This window comes from Dipodomys spectabilis, unplaced genomic scaffold, assembly GCF_019054845.1.
Source record: "Dipodomys spectabilis isolate Male_0828 unplaced genomic scaffold, ASM1905484v1 ptg000094l, whole genome shotgun sequence".
NCBI lineage: Eukaryota > Metazoa > Chordata > Mammalia > Rodentia > Heteromyidae > Dipodomys > Dipodomys spectabilis.
The window spans coordinates 16,152,550-16,173,224 of NW_024870771.1; the positions used below are offsets into that span (position 1 = coordinate 16,152,550).

The 20,675-nt window shown below is 41.3% G+C and overlaps 1 protein-coding gene across 1 annotated transcript in view; it reads right to left on the bottom strand.

Moving 5' to 3' along the window:
- The window catches only part of Cfap221 (cilia and flagella associated protein 221), a 94,101-nt gene that overhangs the window by 68,359 nt on the left and 5,067 nt on the right, over positions 1–20,675 (bottom strand). The window contains exons 4-6 of the mRNA XM_042685135.1: positions 7,682–7,768; positions 7,476–7,574; positions 5,993–6,093 (exon numbers count right to left, since the gene is read on the bottom strand). Coding sequence (XP_042541069.1) covers positions 5,993–6,093; positions 7,476–7,574; positions 7,682–7,768 — 287 coding nt within the window. The remainder of the gene's footprint in view (positions 1–5,992; positions 6,094–7,475; positions 7,575–7,681; positions 7,769–20,675) is intronic.

Consider the following 20,675-nt stretch of genomic DNA (forward strand, 5'->3'; position numbering starts at 1 on the left):
GTGCTGGTTACCATCCCCTCAACCTACTGCACAGGGTCATCAAAGGGAGGTTTCTCAAATGTTAATGTACATTGTTTCTCAGATGTAAAATGTGCCCTCTTTCTTCTTGAAGCTGCAGAGGTGGCCTAAGGGTGAAAGCTAACACTTCTCAGCAAAGCTATGAGGCCTTCTAGCTCAACTGTATCCCTACCTCCCCTGCCATGGCCCCTGGAACACAAGCTTAGTTAGTCTACAAAGGTACAAATGTGCTGGGCATTTCCCATCTCCACCTTGTACTATGCGATTCCTTCCTTCCTTCCTTCCTTCCTTCCTTCCTTCCTTCCTTCCTTCCTTCCTTCCTTCCTTCCTTCCTTCCTTCCTTCCTTCTTTCTTTCTTTCTTTCTTTCTTTCCTTCCTTCCTTCCTTCCTTCCTTCATTGTGGGGCTTGAACTCTGGGCTTGGGTGCTGTCCCTGCACTCTTCAGCTCAAGGCTAGTGCTCTAACACTTGAGCTACAGCATCACTTCCAGTTTTCTGGTGATTAATTGGAGATAAGAATCTCACAGACTTTTCTGCCAGGGCTGGCTTTGAACCATGGTCCTCAGATCTTCAGCTTCCTGAGTAACTAAGATTACAGGCATGAGCCATCGACACCCAGCTTTGACCTATCCTATTTCTCTGCCTAGAATATCCCCTGTCTTCTTCTCCTCCACACCTTTCTTTGCTAGCTACACTTCAAACATTCTGAAAACTCAGCTCAGACATATTATCCCAGAACTCTTATTTGAGCTCCCCTCTTCCTCTCGACTGGCTCACCTCTCACAAGCTGGGTAGAATATCTGTCCCAGAATACACCTAGTTAGAAGAGAACTGCCCATCTAGACATGGTACCAGGTCATAATCATCTTGATACCCCTAGTTCTTGCTGTGGCTGGAATCTAGTTCATTTCCTCCAAAACTCAGTTTGAAATTTGAGTTGGGATGTCAGGGGATGATGCTTTTAAGACATGATTGTTTGTGAGAGACTGCTACCTTTTGTGGGACTGGGTTAATTCTCTTGGTCATTAGAGAATTCTTGCTCTTGGAAGACTGAACTAATTTTGTGGAAGTGGATTAAGCTAAGGGCTCCCTTGACTTACATTTCTTTCACATTGCTGGTGCCTTAATTTTTTTTTTTTTTTATGTTTCTCTTGATCTTTTGGGCTTTTATTTTATTTTTTTAATTTAATTTTATTTTATTTGAGAACATACTGTACAGAGGGGTTACAATTACATGGGCAGGATAATGCATACATTTCTTATCAAGCATTGCAGCCTCCTCCTTTGTTTACCCTTCACCTCCCTTCTCACCCTCCCCCCTCCCCCCCACCCAATCAAACCTCCCCTCCCCCCCCCACTCCGACATTGTAAAGCTGGTTTTGACATGACATTTTGTACTTCTCATTGTTGCAACAGGTCCACCTGAATCCTTAAACGACTTGTTTGTCCCCGTCTCCTCCACATGTTATACTGACATCAAATATAGTGAAAGCGGGGGTTACACTGTGGGGGAGGGATGGTGCCTTAATTTTTGACCTCTAGAACTATAAGCCAAAGTAAACTGTTCTTTTGTTTTGTTTTTGTTTTTGGTCAGTTGTGGGACTTGAACTCAGGGCCTAGGCATGTCCCTGTGCTCTTTTGCTCAAAGCTGGAGCTTTACCACTTTGAGCCACAGTGCCACTTCTGGTTTTCTGGTGGTTAATTGGAGATAAAAGTCTCACAGACTTCCCAGGCTGCTTTTGAACCATGATCTTAGATCTCAGCCTCCTGAGTAGCTAGGATTACAGGGGTGACCACCAGCACCCAGCTAAACTCCTGTTCTTTATAAGTCACACAGACATAGGAAGCTTGTTAAAGCAACAAAATGGTAAACTAAGACAGAACATTGTGATGATTACATGTCAGGCATTCAATAAATGAGTGAATAAAATGAATGATAAATAAACAACCCACACGTATGACACCTTCAACCCCATGGTGGCCCAGAACTCATAGGGAACATTTTAGGTAGAAGTCCTTTCATGAACTCACCTAGTGTACTACTAGCTCAGCCTGGGGTTAAATAAGCATTGAAGGCTTGAGCAGTTATATATTGCTCTCTGTGAAGGGCATAAAATCTTGGGAAGGCATTGCCTGCTGCCAGAATGTTTGGAGGAAAAAAAAAGTAGTGTGTTTATCTTTTGAAAGATTTTTTAAAAATAAAAATAGTATACCATTATAAACAATAACTCAGTTAAATAAACTGTTTAACTGAGATTTCCATGCTGATTACAAATGAATGGCACCATATACAAAATAGTTTGGGGAAGGGCCCTGAGGACGTGACAGGTTTTTGTTTTAAAAATATAAGATTGATGTCTGTATTTCAAGGTGTATTGTTCCCTCCAGTTTAATAAACCATTTTTTTCTCAGCTCATAATCCTGGCTTATGACACAAGCTGAAGGTAATTTGTGGGCCAAAAAAAAGAAGAATGAATGAAGTAGGAAGTAAATTATTCCTCGCCGCTTCTATATTTTCTACTTGCAGGAAACAACTGTGTAGCCTCACCATGGATGCTGAACAGGTCCTGCAAAGAGGGAATTATCTTTGCTATTCTTGGAGTCCCTGTAGAGACCACTTAAATCTGACAGGAAGATGGTGAACCCAGGACATATTGTGAGGGGAAGGGAGACATTACTGGGAAAGAGTTCTGCTCAAATGTTTTGGGGAAAACAAATAAGAACACGAAAAGGCACGGGGCCAAAAATATAGTTCACACAAAATGGGATAGGCTGATAATAGCATTGTTAGCAATGATGTAGGGAAATGAGAAATCTCACGCACTAGGGCTGGGTGTGTAATTCCAAAGCTTGTGCCCCAGAGGCCTTGGACAAGAGCAATGTTGTCATAGCAACAGTGAGTAGGAACAAGCCACAATCCATCAGTGGTAGGGAGGAAACAAAGTATAAATTCACACAGAGGACACTACACAGCAGTGAACCACACTTTACAAGTGTATGTGGCCAAACCACAAAAATATAATGTAGTCTGAAAAGAGCAAGTTACCAAAGAACTTACACATTATACAATTCCATTTGTGGAAAGTTCAAAAACTAGCCAGACTAGAGACTATGCTGTCAGGGGAGCTATGTCAAAGCCATTGAAGCAAATTCAGGGGAATAATTATCACAACATTCAGAAGGGTGACTGAGAAGCTACTGATCATGTTTTACGACTTAAGTCAGTCTTTGTTATTATCTTTAAAGTGTAAAAATTATAATGTATACTCTTATTCACTTTACAATCCTTTTTTCTTTTGTGGTACTAAGGTCTGAACTCAAGGCCTCTTACTTATGAGACTGGTGCTCTACCACTGAGCCACACCTAAAGCCTTGTTTCTTGCTGATTGTTTTTTGAGTAGGGTCATGTTTCCTGGTCTGCATGTACCCTAGCAGTTATCCACTTACTTTAAGCTGCTAGGATGACAAGCATGGGCCACCACATCCAGCTTCTCTTTGTAAAGATGGAGTCTTGAGGGCTTCTCTACCCAGACTGGTCTAGAACTGCAATCCTCTCAGTCTCAGCCAAACACCTAGTTTGCCACTATACCCAGCTATGGGTTCAGAAGTGCTCATAAGAATTTGTCTGCCGGGGCTAAATTCAAACCATGATTGTTTCAATCTCCTCTTTTCCAAGTAGCTAAGGATTATAGGTGTGAGCCATTGGTGGCACCAGGCCATATTAGTTTTTAAGGAGGTATGTGGTATGTGTGTGTGTGTATGTGTGTGTGTGTATGTGTTCGTTTGTTCTTGTTTTTGGTGTACTGAGAACTGGACTTAGGGCCTTACCCATACTAGGCAAGTACTTTACCATTTGAGCCATGCCTCCAACCCTAGGAGTCATTTTAGAATGAAAGCAAACAGGAATGGTGAATCAGACACTGAGAAAGGTGTGTGGATAGAGAAGAAAAGAACAGCAAGTCAGCTCAGCCAAAACATCTGCTCCAGGTATAACTGGAGTTTCACTCAAGGACAACAGATAGTACTCAAAAAAAGTAGCTAATATGCATTGGTCATAAGCTTCTACCACCACCAAAAGGGTTCATTTGCTTCTTTTTCTTTTTCTTTTTTTTTTTTTGGGTCCGGTCTGGGGCCTGAACTCTGTGCCTGGGCGCTGTCCCTCAGCTCTTCAGCTCAAGGCTAACACTCTACCACTTGAGCCACAACTCCACTTCCGGCTTTTTACTTATGTGGTGCTGAGGAATCGAACCCAGGGCCTCAGGCATGCAAGGCAAGCGCTCTACCACTGAGCCATCTTCCCAGCCCCTCATTTGCTTCTTTTTCAAACTGAATGAGTCTGTTTTTTATTTATTACTTTTTCTTTTTGTGTGGGTATTGGGGCTTGAACTCAGGGCCTAGACACCTGTCCTTTACTATTTTTTTTTGAAGGCCAGTGTTCTACCACTTGAGCCACAGCTCCACTTCTAGCTTTTTAGTGGTTAATTGGAGATAAGAGGCTCATGGACTTTTTTTTGCCTAGTCTAGCTTTGAACTTTAACTTCAGATCTCAGTCTCCCGAGTACCTAGGATTAGAGGCATGAGTCACAGGTGCCCAGAGCATTTCTTTTTTAATGTCTTGCAAAACACCCACCACAATTCAGTCTTTAACTCACTTACCCTGCTTTTGACCTAATAAGCCTGTTGACACTACTGCTTGTATAAGGAGCTATCTAGTGCCTGTCAGCTACTGATGGCTTAAAACCCTTCAAAGGCCTTCATCACCTGTAAGACATGCTTGATGTTCTGCTGCTTCATGGTTTGGTAGATGATCTTCATAGCTCATGAGATCCTCTCAGGAAAACCCATATCACCTCCTGCACAGTGAGAACTCCAGATTTCTGAGTCAAGGCTGAGTGCTTCTTCTTCTGGCTCACATAAACCCTACGTATGTCTCAGTTTCTGACACATACATATTCACAAATTCACAACAGATCCTGTTCTTACTGGACTCAGAGACCTTCAGGACCATAGCCTCTGTCTAGTCATCTTTTCACCTTGTGTGATGTCGAAAATGCCAGCCAGTCAGCAATTCCCAGACAGCAACTGGCCAGAGGGGAGCTAGGGCTGGAGCCAGGTTCTATGGATGCCTCTATCCCACTCCTAAACTGCTGGTTTGAACTCCTTATCTGATGAATCACAAGTACCTTGGGTGCAGAGAAGGGAAACCCAGGAAAATATAAATAGTACAGATGTAATTCGAAATTTTTTGAGAGAGGATCCTGCTCTAGAGCCCAGACTGAGTTTTTCAATATTTTAACTACTGATATGGCCATATATATGGATTCAGCTGTTCAGTTTCAATGTCCCTCACATACCTAGAGACAGATAGTACTATACTTGGTAATAGACATTTCGTGAATGTTTCTTCAAAGAATGAGATACACACTAACATATAATTGAAATCATTAACCATTTTCCAAGCAATAAGGTCAGAATCTGAGATTTGGCTTTACCTTCCCTTTACCTCAATGCAGATTGGTTAGTGGATGGGCATGTGGCCCATGCTAGTCCAATGAGACTCAGTCCTGGACTTTTGCTTGAATCCTGCCAGCCTCCTCAGCCTTCCAGTCACTCTTGATTCCAAACTAGTTTTATTAATTCTCTTGGCTTCATGATGAGTACTGTTAAATTTTTTTTTTCAAAATAACACAAGATAAAAATATCCCTGGACATGGAGAGAGTTGGGTTGCTGCAAACTGACTTTAACCTCTAGGCCCAGTGTGCCTGAAGAAGTCCCTGTGCCATTTGGTTAAATGTCCCAGCGTATTTAGTTTCTTGAATTTTTGACTCGGTTTGCTTTGTGTTGTGTTGTTTTGCCTTTTGTAACCGTAACTTCAGTCCACTTCAAGTGGAACAGTGAATTTCCACTAGAAAAAAACCACAAGTTCGTGTCTTTATGCCTTTCTTAACTTGGCACATCCTATTTGAGTACTCACCTCTCACCAAGAAGGACATTTGATAGATTTATAAATGTGGGAAAGTCCAGGTTGTTCATGACTGGATAGGCATGGATAGGAACAAGCAAGGTGTCATCTCCCTAAAATTAATGAGTGAAAGAGAGTTAAGTTTGTTGTTCTGAAAACTGTAATTTCTGAAGAGCAACTTGCAGATGCTATATTTCTGATGTTGTTTTTGGTCAATTTTGTAAGAAACTTCAGTGCTTAGATCACATTAGAAATACTGAGTTGTCTTCACCATAAGCCAAGTGTAGAAAAATTTGAGTACATATCATTTAAACAATGTTCACTATTACCCAAGGAAGCTAGAGATGATAAACTATTGTCTTCTATTAAAAATGATATAGAAGACACTCTTTAGTGATCTAAGAGAGAAAGAAACTAGCCTGCATTTGTTGGATCTACAAAGCTCAGAATAGTAAGCATTTGCTGGCAAGAAGCAGCAGAAACCTATTTCCTGCTCTGCGTATTACATGACCTTGAGCAAGACCTTCAACCTCTTTAGTCTTGTTTCTTTTTTTGCCAAGTGGTGATAATCATACTTTCCCTCAAAGGCATCTTTAAGAATTAAAGTGAGCTGGGCATGGTGGCTCTGGTTTATAATTGTAGATACTTGGGAGGCTAAAACCTGAAGGATCTCTGTTCAAAGCTAGCCCATGCAGTAAGGTATGTAAGACTTTATTAGCTAACAAAATGTTGAATTCGAGACATGGCTCAAGTAGAGCACCAGCTATAAGCAAGAAAGCTGAATAAGACTACAAAGCACAGAGTTCAAGCCCTTGAATCAATAACACACACACACACACACACACACACACACGCACACACACACACACACACACACACACACACAGAAGATTATAGCCTTTAAAAAGTGAAAAGTACTGCATGAATATAAAGTCACATTATCAGCATGAATACCAGACACAGGAAATGGTTCCTATTACTCTACATGGTGCCTATTCTGCTGGGTACTGAATAGTTCTTCTAAAAAATATTCGAGTTTTATTTTTAGATTTTTTAAATGAAGCTCCAAAACATAACAGTCGTTTGTCATATTCTTAAGATGTGTTTCTTGATATCTGGGGTCACCAGTGTTTATAATCACAGTATGTGCAGATGCTATTGTTCTAGCTTGGCCCTTATAGGAGCACATTGATGCTATTTGACAAAAGCCCTCATGAAAGCCCAGAAACACAGGAGAAATGAGGAGGATTTGCATAGGCTCTGAGAGACCTGCAGCAGTCTCCCAGGTTCCCTGCAGCCTAACACCTTCCCAGTCAGGATGCATGCAACCGGCCTTCCAGTACCTTCCACACCAGTCAGACAAGCTACTTAGAGACTACCTGGCACTGGACTGAATTAGCCCTGACCCGTAATCCCATCCTGCTTTCTTCCTGGGAGGAAATGGGTCGCTCCCCCAATCTTAATTTTTAAAAAAAAGCAACTTTAAGAAACTTACCTTACAGTGAACACGGATGCAATCATAATAGTATCGCCACTCATTTGGAGAAAATGTAATAGTGATCATGAGAGACAAGCCAGGGACGAGGCGGTGCTCCTGAAAGGTAAGTGGGATGCTGTTGGAACCAGCAAGCCAGAGACAGAAAAGCACGGCCCAGCAGAGAGCACTATGGGAATGGCAGTGGATGACCCAAAGACACTTACCTTCTTCTCATAGCTGATTTGAAAGAATTTTGTCTGTGGGGGTAAAATATGCACATGTGTGTCTTCGTCAGAAACATTGACCAGGTGCTGGGTAAGAAAAAGATGCATTTAGAGTCAAGAAATTGTTTTATTTATATGCATATTCATCTCATTTATTTCCTCCTCTAAAAGGATTTGAGAAGACTGTGTGTGTGTGTGTGTGTGTGTGTGTGTGTGTGCCAGTCCTAGGACTTGAATGCATGGCCTGGGCACTGTCTTTGAGCTTTTTTTGGGGGGTGGGGGGGGGGCTCCGGTCATAGGGCCTGAACTCTGGGCCTGGGTGCTGTCCCTCAGCTCTTCAGCTCAAGGCTAGCGCTCTACCACTTGAGCCACAGCGCCACTTCCGGCTTTTTTCTTTTTGCTTATGTGGTGCTGAGGAATCGAACTCAGGGCCTCATGCATGCAAGGCAAGAGCTCTACCACTGAGCCACCTTCCCAGCCCCTCTTTGAGCTTTTTTGCTCAAGGTTAGTGCTCTATCACTGGAACCACAGTTCTACTTGCAGCTTTTGGGGGTTTTTTTTGGTAGTTAATTGGAAGTAAGAGTCTCACAATCTTTCCTGTTCAGGCTGGCTTCAAACCTTGATCTTCTGATATCAGCTAGGATCATAGGCATGAGCCATCAGTGCCTGGCAGGGAAAACTTATTTTTAACTTTTCAAAAAACCGGACATCATTTAAGAATAGGAAAATATGCCCTTATGCCTAGTGTCCCCCTCTTGGGAATGGTACCAGAGCTTCCCAATCCCCTATGGTCCTTCCCATATTCCTCAGTCCTACATAGTTAGGTTTGTGCTATCTGTTGAATTCTGATCCTGAGTTGCCTGAACTAAAAGGGCAGCCATCGATCCCCATGGGTTCTCTAATTATAGGCCACTGGCTCTGAGATGGGAGGAGAATCAGGAAAAGTTACATGGCTGGGTCAACTTCCTACGGACAGGCAGCAGCAGGTCAGTTCTGTGAGGTAGGACTAACGGGGGTCAACCTAGCTGAACTTGAGGAAATAAATCAGTTTCTTCTGCTTGAGAGAAGAGTAAGAACTTTGGGTTCTGAGGATCTGGCCTTCCTCTGGGCCAACTGGGGAACAAGAGGCCTTTGGCTTACAAAGTGTAGGCTAGAGTCTCCACCCGCATTGCTGCTCCAGAAGGCCCATGCCCAAGGCTCTGTGTTCCTGGGGAATCTAAGTTAGACTTCAGACCTTAGCTCTTGATGAGGTTTTAGAGGTGTTGGAGCAGAAGTGAGGTATTGATAAAAGTTCTTATTCTTACATGGGAACATTCTTAAAGTGCAACCATTTTAAACTTGTTTTGCTACTTTTTTTGTTGTTATTGTTTTTTGTACCAGTGCTGAGGCTTGAACTTGGGATCGGGGCACTAGCCCTCAGGTTTTTGTTTTGTTTTCACTCAAGGCAAATTCTCTACCATTCCACTTCTGACTTTTTGGTGGTTAATTGTAGATAAGAGTTTCTTGGACTTTCCTGCCCAGGCTGGCTGTAAACCTCCATCCTCAGATCTTAGCTTCCTGAGTAGCTAGGATTATAGCTGTGAGCTATCTTTTATTTTTAATACGCTGAAAGCCTAAAGATAAAAGCTCCCCAGGAATTTCTTGACTTCTAAGAGGCCCAGCAGAAGAGAGACAATCTAGGTGAAGGCTGGGCTTCCCACAGGGTGGTCCTTGCAAGAGAGAGGGAGACAGGTATACTGGGCTATCATGCTCTGGGCCTTAGGTTGTGAGACCCACCTCTGGACAGATGCCCAGACCTGGTAGATGTGACAAAAAAGATAAGCATGGGAACATGACCATAAAGGCCTTGACCTAGGTGTCCAGGGAGAGCTGATTTTATCATCACCATTTACTTACAAGTAATCCAGCAAAGACAATACATTAAGCAAGGGTGTATGAACTTGTGTTGGTTTGTACCCTGGAAGTACAGAAATGACATTCTGTGCCTTGTGGATGCTGAGGGTCCTCATCTAGGTCCATACCACATATAGAGTGGTACTCGGGGAACTTCAGTGATGCGCACAGGATGGGGGCTGCTAGGCTTCTAGATTAGAGAAGGGTTCATGGGGATACAGGGATTATCAGGAAATAATTATCCTGATATTTCGACCCTCAAACAGAAGGGATATAAGAATCTGAAGCTCAAATGCCCAATGTCCTTCAGGATGACATTTAGCCAGGTGCCAGTGACTCATGCCTGTAACCCTAGCCACTCAGGAGACAGATTTTAGGATTCAGTTCAAAGCCATCCCAGGCAGAAAAGTCCAAAAGACTCATCACCAATGAACCAGTAAAAATCTGTTTGTTTGTTTGTTTTTGGGTCCGGTCGTGAGGCTTGAACTCTGGGCCTGGGCACTATCCCTCAGCTCTTCAACTCAAGGCTAGCGCTTTACCACTTGAGCCACAGCACCACTTCCGGCTTTTTTTTCTGATTATGTGGTGCTGAGGAATCGAACCCAGGGCCTCAGGCATGCAAGGCAAGTGCTCTACCACTGAGCCACCTTCCCAGCCCCAAACCAGCAAAAATCTGGAAGCTGAAGTATGGTCCAAGTGTTACAGTGCCAGCTTTGAGGGGGAAAAGCCAAGTGAGAGAACAAGGCCCTGAGCTCAAGCCCCCTGCCCCCCATTAACATTCAGAGGACTCAAACTCTCTTAGGTCCTTAACTTCAACTGAAAATCTGATGGAAAAGAGAATATGCAAGACTAAAGGGCTGGGCACACAATTCCACATGATAGATGGCAGTAAAGGCTGTGACTGGACTTTAGTGATGGTAGGGGAAGAAAAATTCTGCAAACAATGACTTCTTTTACTTCTCCTCCTCCTCCTCCTCTTTTTCTTCCTTCTCCTCCTCCTCTTCCTACCTCTTCTCCCGCTCCCCCTTTTATGAGGCAGTCTATGTTGCCCAGCTGATCTTGAACTCCTGGGCTGAAGCAGTTCTCCTGCTTCAGCCTCCTTAGTTGCTGAGAGTACAGATATGTGCTTCTGTGCTTGGGCTTGGACAAGGACACTGAGACAAAAAAAGAAAAAAACAACAACCCTGGTGCCCAAAAAGCTTTATAAATGAACTTGGAACACTAACAAGGCTTAACATACTGACTCCCAATACACACTGTAAAGACTAGAGATTCTATTCATGTTTCAGTTCTCTGCTGTGAGTTGCAAATACCCATGGTTTGCTATAATTAGCCATGTTTTTGTCCTATTAAAGATTGTGTTGTCTGAACCCCTGAGAACAGAGAGGCCATTTAGAAGACACAGTGATATGGTGTTGCTCAAAGCAGGCGCTGGGTCTAGACTTTGCCTCAGGCTTTTTCCACTGCTTCTTACTGTCTCCTACATCAGGGAAGCTCAGGGACCAAACTATGCTCCATCTTTCTTTCCTTTCATGCTGTATTAGCAAATTGGTTTTATTTTTAGGTTGTTAAAAATAATATCTTTCCAGGGATAAAATGGTATTCCTGCCTTTCCACTTACAACTAAAACCGGGGGGAAATCATTATTAAAAACACAAGAGGGGTAAAACAAGTCGTTTAAATAAGGATACAGGTGGACCCGTTGCAACAATGAGAAGTACAAGTCCTTATGTCAAAAACGAACTTTACAACTTTGGTGGGGGGGGGGGAGGATTAGGTGGGGGGGGGGGAGGATGGGAAGGGATGGGAAGGGGAAACAAAGGAGAAGGCTACAATGCTTGATAAGAAATGTACTCATTATCTTGCCATGTAATTGTAACCCCTCTGTATTTTCACAATAAAAAGTAAAAAATTAAAAAAAAGAAATGTACTCATGACCTTGCTCATGTAACTGTAACCCCTTTGTACAGCATTTTCACAATAAAAAACTTATTAAAAATGCAAAAAACCACAAGAAAGTGGATTTTAAGTTAATATTTGAAAACATAACAAAACCCGAGTAACCCAGCACTGCCCTTGAGGCAAGATAAAGTTGCCTACAATCTTACCCTGTCTTCTGTTTCAGGATGCCAGTGGACTCTTGAATTGTCCAGGATCCCTGACCCCCTGGGAGCTAGCCTTCCCTGGCTCTGTTCCCCAGGATGCATCCTTTGGGAGGCTCATATTGACCACAATATGAATGAGATTCAGGTCTTTCTTCTGTTTTACAGGATGTCTCCTTTCCACCAAAAACAAACAAACAAACAAACACCCACCAATCACACATCAAGATGCCTCACCATGACCTGGGATTTACAGGGATAAGATAGAGAGCTCAGGGCTCTCTTTACTTCCCTTCCTCCATTCTCCTCTCATGCCCTTCCGTATGCAATTGCAGGATTTGTAACAGGTACTGATTTTGCTGAAAAGCAATGATTCCTTATTTGGGTCCACAAATTATCTCAAAGGAGAGGAAAATAAGCTTGGCATCTTTGCCTCCATTTTCTATGTGTTTTCAAGGCATTCTCTCTGCAGATCCTTTGGAATCATTTGAGGTTCTCGGGACAGGACTGATGGATGCATCTTTGTGAAAAGTAACTGAAACCATCTGGAAGGAACAGTAGAACTTCTGGAAAGAATATCCAGCAGGCAATGATGACTTGTTTACCCTGATCAGTGATGACAGTGGTAACAACCTCTCTGGAGCCCCTCCCCAAACAAGGACTAGACCAATGATCAACCAGACCATACTTTGAACAGATTTTATAATTATGTATATCTCTCTCACCTTTGTCTCCAGTTCCTTGTGTATGTAACCAATAGTTCATGTCCGTTCATTGAAGATAGTGGAAGATGAGCTGAAGTACTATCTTCCCATGGCTGCCCATGGTCTGTAATAAATCTCCTTTCTATGCCCTTTACAATAGGGGTGAATGGCTGGACCTGACATGTGGAACTCCTAGAGTTTGAACCTGGGGCCTAAATACAGGTCTATGCTTCTGGACTGGAGTGAAAAAAAAACGAGTCTGCCTCCAAGGAAGTCTTGGTCTAGTGTGGGTGGGGTGTAATCTTTACTCCAAAGCATTTATCCCAGTATGTTTCCAAACACAACATATTCAGCCTCCAAGCTGGGTGGGGGTGGGGGGGAGGTTGCTGCCAATTTTTCTAGAGGAGGTCAAGTCTTTATTCAGGGATCTGGGGCCAAATTCCAGCAGTTCTGCATGACCTTGAAGATGTTTTATCTTAAAATACATTCTGCTCATATACTGCATTCTTCTCAATAGAGAGAGAAATTGGTACCCAAGAAACAGGAGCTGTGTTTATGTTTGTCGTATTGATTCTCCCTTCCTTCCATGTCTACACAGGAACCATAGAAATTCATGGTCTTAGTTTTGAGAAGCAAGCTCCTGCTGTGGGGAAAGGTGGTCCTTAAAGGCTGTCGTATGGAGTTAAAAACTAATATTATTGCTTTACAAATCCAGAAGGAAATGTTCACTCTTTTACAATAAGGCTTTACAAGGCTAACAATTTTATTTGAGCTGGCAACACAGCACTGGTTGTCTTCTAGGAAAATTGATGGATTATTTACTTAATAAATATAATTTCCCAGACAACATCTTTCCACAGCAGGGAGAGGGAGAATGTAAGGAGTCTCTGTTTTGAGAAAATGGAGGAGCATTCATTCAAATTTGAAAGTAAATCGAAGCACAGATTTCAACATGAATGCAAGATCTGGATCAATTTCAAACATTAATAAACAGTTTGTTGTGGTTTTAAACACACATTCAATCATCCCATCCCTGGGCAATTTACATAGTTTCCTGTGGTGAAACCAAGATAAAAGCAGAGTTGTTGTATTTTTCCCCTTGTTTGGCAAGAATCTCCAGGAAATAGCCTTGGGCTTCCTCTTAACTTTGTTGGTAGAAATAGGAGACTGGCTTTCTCAATACTTCCTAGAATATTATTACGATGAAGTCATTGTGTACATTTATCTATTTCTGTTTTAATGCCTGATAGAAATGTGTGGCCATTTAGACTTTACACTGTATTACTTGGCACTCATAAGCCTCTACCAAGTTAGTCCAGTCTCAGCAAGTAAGTTCAGTGTGATTCTTTCACAAGTATTTGCTGAGTGCCTTCTGTGTGTTAGACATTGTGCAAGGTACAAAGGAGCGGCAGATTTGGCTTCTGTTCTCAGCAGAGTGAAGCAGAACAGAGGCTTTGTATCTGTCCAATAACTAAGTCATACTCCTTCTTGTGTTTCCCTAACATTCTCAAGGCCAGTAAGACTCCACAGGGGAACTGAAAATTGATTTCTGAGAGGGCAAAATAATCTCAAATATTACAGTGATGTGGGACCTTCAAAACTTAACTACCTCAGAAAATTGTATTCTTTCATGTTTCATTCCTCTCATTAATGTCTCCTTTAAGGACAACAATGGAAGAAAAGGTTGAGTTGGGCACTGGTGGCAACATTTGTAGGCCTAGCTACCCGGGAGGCTGAGATCTGAGGATCAAGGTTTGAAGCCAAACCAGCAAGAATAGCTATGAGACTCTTATCTCCAATTAATGAACAAAAAGCCAGAAGTGGATCTGTGGCTCAAGTAGTAGAGTGTTAGCATTGAAACAAAAGCTAAGGGACAGCACACAGAGCCTCAGTTCAAGCCTCAGGATGGGTGTACATGCCCATGTGTGTGCATGCACGTGCACATGCACGCACACACACAAAGGTTGTGAACCTCAACCATATGCAAAATTCCACAAAACTGATTGAATGTTCTTGAGTTTAAAAACTCATCCTTAACTTCCTTTACTATCTGAATTACAGCCCACCTAAACTAGTGGCCTCCAAGTTCACTACATGTTTGCTCACCTAGAACCTCTTTCCATGTCCTCCTCTGTGCCTGAATTTCTCTCATTTGGCTTGTGGGCTATGCTACCTGGCTTCTCTTCTACACTCCATTTTTATACCTTCCCTTGTGAATGACAAGGCATCTTTTAGAGAGCATTTTCTTCTCATTTCTTTATACCACCTTGCTTGTCTGGTATCATGTTTGAGTTGTTTGGTGTGTGTGTATGTGTGTGTGTGTGTGTGTGTATAACGATTTAAAGGACTTTTTGTTTTCTTTAGCATTCACCATGATGCTTTCACTCTTTGCCACATGGTGGATGCTCTTGCTAACTGTATGTGGAATTAAAAGAAAACCCAAAACATGGTAACATACACCAGACAGTAGAACCTCACTAGAGAGAAACTAATAAAAGAAATGTTCCATTGGAGATGAATACTAGGAAAAACTAGTATTAACACGATTAAAATCATAGAGGGCAAAGAATTTTTAACTTGGTAACATTATTGGAACCATTGACATTGTACTTAGCAAAAGTAAATAGAATGCCAGCCATGTTGTTTAGTTTTTTTCTTTATTTGCTAGTTTGATTGGTATGGTAGTTTTTAAAGTTACTAGTTAATTATTAACTCTGATAAATGCCATCCATAGAGAGAATGGCAATATTTCTTAACATTCTTTAGAGGATCTTAGCAAGCCAAATAGGCCTTCTGTGACTCTGGGGAAAGTCAACTTTAAAATAGGTTAGGCTCCTACCCTATAAAAGTGGGAAATAGCCCAGAGTTAGTGAGAAAGGTGATAAAACAAGTGTAATAAATGACATTTGTGGCTTAATATTATGATACTCCCCAAATTGATTCAATGCAACTCCTGGCGCAATTGCAGAATAGTCAAAATGATCTTGAGAAAGAAAAGCAAGGTTGGAGCACTTGCAATTTTTGGTTTCCAAACTTACTGAGAACGTCAATAATCAAGTGTTACAATGCCATCAGGACAAATGTGCACATAAGTGAAGTAGAAATGAGAGCCCAGAAAGAAACTCTTACACTTACAGTCCATTGATTTTTTTTTACTAAGACTGTCAAAAACACTTAATAGGGAAAAACTAGTTTTCAACCAAAAAATACTGGCACATGAAAATGATTGGAATTAACCTTCATCTTACATAATACACAAAAACTTAAAGAGAACTACAAAACTAAAGTTAAAAACTAAAAGGATAAGACTCCTTTTCAAAATATAATTTTGTTGTTATTATTAAAGTGTTGTACAGAGGTGTTACCATTTCATAAGTGTGTTTCCCTTTTGGACAATGTTACCTTTTCCTTCACTTTCCTCCATCTTCCCCTTCCTATCCCTGCCCACAAGTTGCATAGTTTATTTTTTATATCATGTCTACTGAGAAGGTTTACAATTCATAGAAGAAAACACAGGTGTAAATCATTATGACCTTGAATTTGTTATTAAAAGCAGCACAAATAAGAACAAATGGGTAAATTGGACTTTATTAAAATAAATACTTGATACTGTCTAGAGAATTAGGACAGGTACAAGATACTTGTAAGTCACACATATGATAAGTGACAAGAGATTTGAATAAACATTTCTTTAAGGAAATGGCAAGTCCTTTTTGTTTGTTTTTGGTTGGTTGTGGGGCTTGGAATCAGGCCTGGGCACTGTTCCTAAGCTTTTTTGCTCAAGGCTAGTGTTCTACCACTTTGAGCCACAGTACCATTTCTGGTTTTCTGGTAGTTAATTGGAGATAAAAGTCTCATGGGCTTTCTTGTCTTGGCTGGTTATAAACCAGATCTCAGATTTCAGATCTCAGATCTCAGTCTCCTGAGCAGCTAGGCTGTTTGAGTGCCTGGCTCAAAATGGCCAGTGATTCCTCCTTTAACACTATCTCTTCTCAAGGAAAGGTTTAACTGCAGATGTTTTCATATAAATTATCACATTGCATGCAAGTAACTGATATGAAGGAAGAACTCAAATTTAGAAAAGGCAGTAAGTACTCTTGTGCTCCTAAGCTAACAGTATTTCATAGAATTGGTTCTCAAGTGGCTGTGTGAAGTCAGTTCATGTGTTTTGGCCAGTTCACAGCTAGTGAACTCATGAAAAAGTATACCGTTAGTCACTATAGAAATGCAAATAAAGCTTGATTGAGCTACATAGTGAATTCAAAAAGATATGTTCACATTCTCATCTCTGGCTCATGTGAATGTGATCTTATTGGATAAAAGGTCTTTCTAGATGTTAAATTAAGGATCTTAGGATGGGGTCATTTTGGGTTACTGAGTGGGCCCTAAGTGTAATGACAAGTATTCATTTTAAAGCAAAAGAGAAGACGGGGCTAGGAGCATGGCTTAGTGGTAGACTGCTTGCCTAGCATGCATGAAGCCCTGGGTTCGATTACTTAGTACCATATAAACAGAGAAGGCTGGAAGTGGCGCTGTGGATCTAGTGGTAGAGTGCTATCCTTGAGTAAAAGAAGCTCAGGAACAGTGCCCAGGCCCTGAGTTTAGGCCCCAGAACTGGCAAAAAATAATAATAATAAAGAGACAACATAGGTAAACAAGAAAATATCATGTAAAGATGGAGGCAGAGATTAGAGTGATGCCATCACAAACCAAGAACACCCAGGACCACCCAAAACTGGGAGATTCTTCACAAGAACCTCTGGAAGGTGCAGCCTGCTGCACCTTGATTTTGGATTCTAGCCTCCAGAACTGTGAGAGAATAAATTTCTAATTTTAATAGCCTAAATTTATGGTTTTTAATAGCACTTATTCCATGTATTATGATAATTTCATACTTCCAAGCAAATTAAAAATATGTCCACACATACATGCATGTGCATGAGTGGTCATAGTATTGTTATTTAATAATAGCCCCCAAATAGAAATAACCTATATGTACACCAGCTGATGAGCAGATAAACAAGATGTAGTCTGTGGAATAGTATTCAGTTTTAAAAGCGATAGAGTACTAGCTTACTCTATATGGTGTATGAACATGAAAACCACTGTGCTGTGTGAAGCCAGTCACAACAGACAACATGCTGTGTGTACTTCCAGAATCAGTAAATCCATAGAGACAGGAAGTACCTGCAGTTGCCTAGTGTGTCATGAGGGTATGGCGAGTGACTGATACTAGGTGTAGGGATTCTTTTGGGAATAATAAATTTTTATTTTACTGTGAGCTTTTTTTCAATTTTTAAAATATTTTATTATAAAGATACTGTACAGAGGGGTTACAGTTACATGAATAAGACAATGAGTACATTTCCTATCAAGCATTGTTACTCTTTCCTTTGTAATTCCCCTACTATCCATTCCTCCTCACCTCCCCAATACCTCCCTCCCCCCAAAAATATTTTGAACTTTTATCTTGGCAGTATTTGCACAAACCTATAAATCTAGTAAAATCACTGAATTGTATTTATGTTATAAATGGGAGACTTTGTGGGATGTGACTTACATTTCAATAATGCTGTCAAAAAAAGAAGAGTCAAGAGCTAGCAGTAAAATCTTATCTTAGCCTTTTGTATTTACTTAGCTTGTAAACATTAAGTGATTATTATTAATAAATATTTTAGATTTATCCCACTAGGACCCAGCCTGCAAACTTCATCAAGAAAAAGTAGATTCTAGAAAGCTGTTTTTGCTGGTTGGTGGGAAAGTTCCTAACCATACTTTTTTTAAGCACTTTTTTTGTTCTTAATATATATATATGTATATTATTGTAAATATACTGTGCAGAGGGGTTACAGTTACATGAGCAAGGTAATGAGTCCATTTCCTATCCAGCATTGTTATATCCTCTTTTGTTTTTCCCCTACCATCCCTTCCCTCCCCACCTCCCCAACTCCTCCTTCCCCTCCTGCCAATCCCTCCACCCCCCCAAAAGTTGAAAGTTCATTTTCAAGATACTGTCTTGTACATCTCATTATTACAATGGGTCATCCTGTATCCTTATTTCAGCATTTTGTTATTTCCCTTCCCCTCCCCAAATTAGAAAAATGTATATACAAGATGCAGGACACTGGAATGAAGAAATGCTTAACTTCCCTAGCCATAAAAGAAATGCAAATCAAAACAACATTGAGATTCTACTCAATCAAGTTAAAATGGCTATAATCAAGAAACCTAATAACAACAGATGCTGGAGGGGATGTGGCCAAAAGGGAACCCTACTGCATTGTTGGTGAGAGTGTAAACTTGTTCAACCACTTTGGAAAGCACTATGGAGGTTCCTCAAAAGACTCCACATAGAGCTCCCCTATGACCCAGCAATCCCACTTTTAGGCATTTATCCAAATTATCACAAACAAGGCCATACCAACACAACCATATATATTGCTGCATTATTTACCATAGCTAAGATATGGAACCAACCCATGCCCCTCAGATGAACAGATCAAGAAAATGTGATATATATGTAGATATATAGATATAGATAGATATATGGATTTTATGCCTCCATCAAAAAGAATGACGCTGCCCCATTTGTTAGGACATGAAAAGACTTGGAAAAACTTACATTCAGTGAAGCAAGCCAGACTCAAAGAAACATAGGTCCCATGGTTTCCCTTATCTGCAATAACTAGTATATGTCTAGGACAAGCAGAAGAGGTCAAAAGTTATGTACATATGACCATATAACTTGATGCTAAATGAAATGAACCTCAAGATAGGGACACAAAAGGTTTTATCTTTGTTGCGGTTCTTTTTAATGTACTTAAAATATACTATGTAATATTTTTGTTTCTTTGTATGTTCTTCCCCCATAGTACAACCCCTGATGTCACTGTATTTGATTCTGGTGTTCTGCATCTTGTATATACATTTTCCTAACCATACTTTTAAACCCTCATCCACTTCCTAAGAATGAAAGCTTCCTAGGAGCTGTTTCTCTCTACCCACTTCAATGTGCAGGGCCTTGTGGACACTGTTCCCTTTATGAGGATGGCCTGAGAGAAACTGTCCTTCACTCCCTGATAGTTTCACCATTTGTCAATGTCCTAAAGTGACTCTGATTCAGTGTCCTGAATCAGGCTTTCTTAAAATCATCAGTCTTACAGTGGCTGGGTCAGAAGAGCATCACACACACACACACACACACACACACACACACACACACACACACACACACATCTTGTTACACACAAAGACAATCTCAAAAGCCCATGTGATGCTGGGAACCAGTGCTACCCAGGTCTGTAATCCTAGCTACTCAGGAGCCTAAGATATAAGGATTGAGATTCAAAGCCCAGGCAGATAAATCTAAGAGACTCTTAGCTCCAATTAATCACCAAAAAGCCAGAAATTTAGTTGTGCCTCAAGTGGTAACGCGCCAATCTTAAACACAAAAGCCAAGCAAGAGTGTAAGGCCCTAAGTTTAAGCTTCCATACACACACACATGCGTGCGCGTATGCACGCATGCACACAAGGTGAAGACTTTCCCACCCCAACTTGGCTCAGATGCTAGTTTGGCTCAGATGCTAGTGTAGCTCAGATCCAGAGCCCATTATGGAGAAATTCTGGGATGTACTGTCCAGTGTGACTTTGGGGGACTGCATGAGGTCACTGAGATAGGGGAGCTAATGTAAAGGCTTGGGCATGTTTTCACATAGATAAGCACAAGTAGGACCATGAGGGACAGCCTGGTCAGCATTCAGTTCAGGGAAGAAGACCCAGGCAGGTCTGGTCCTTCATCTAGTTCTACGGAAAACCTCCTGTAGCCTGGCTGCTTGAAGTCCCACTTTTTCTTCTATCCTAGATCCTGCTTAGAAGAGCTACCTTTACCTGGCAGACCTCTGCAAATCCTCCCTTACCAGAACAATTGATTCAGGTATTGGTATCTGATCCAAGCAGGTTAAAAGGGTCTGAGTTAGAACACCTAGGAAAGAGACACCCCTTTTCCTGGGAGTGGTGAAACTAGAGTGGCTTGGAGGAAGGTAACCCAAGAGTCAAATTCTGTCATGATCACTCGGTAGCTCTATGTGCTCTATGTGCTGGAATCCTTTCTCCTTCATCTCTAAGAGATACAAACCTCACAGAGCTACAATAGGGATCAAATTGGATCAGTCCCCAGCCCCACCATAGGACAAAGTATTTAGAAAGACTATTGGGAGGAGTCTTTGACACAGTGGAAGAAAACGTGTCCAAGGACACTGATGTAGCTTTAGATTTTCTTAACCTTCTGATCTAGA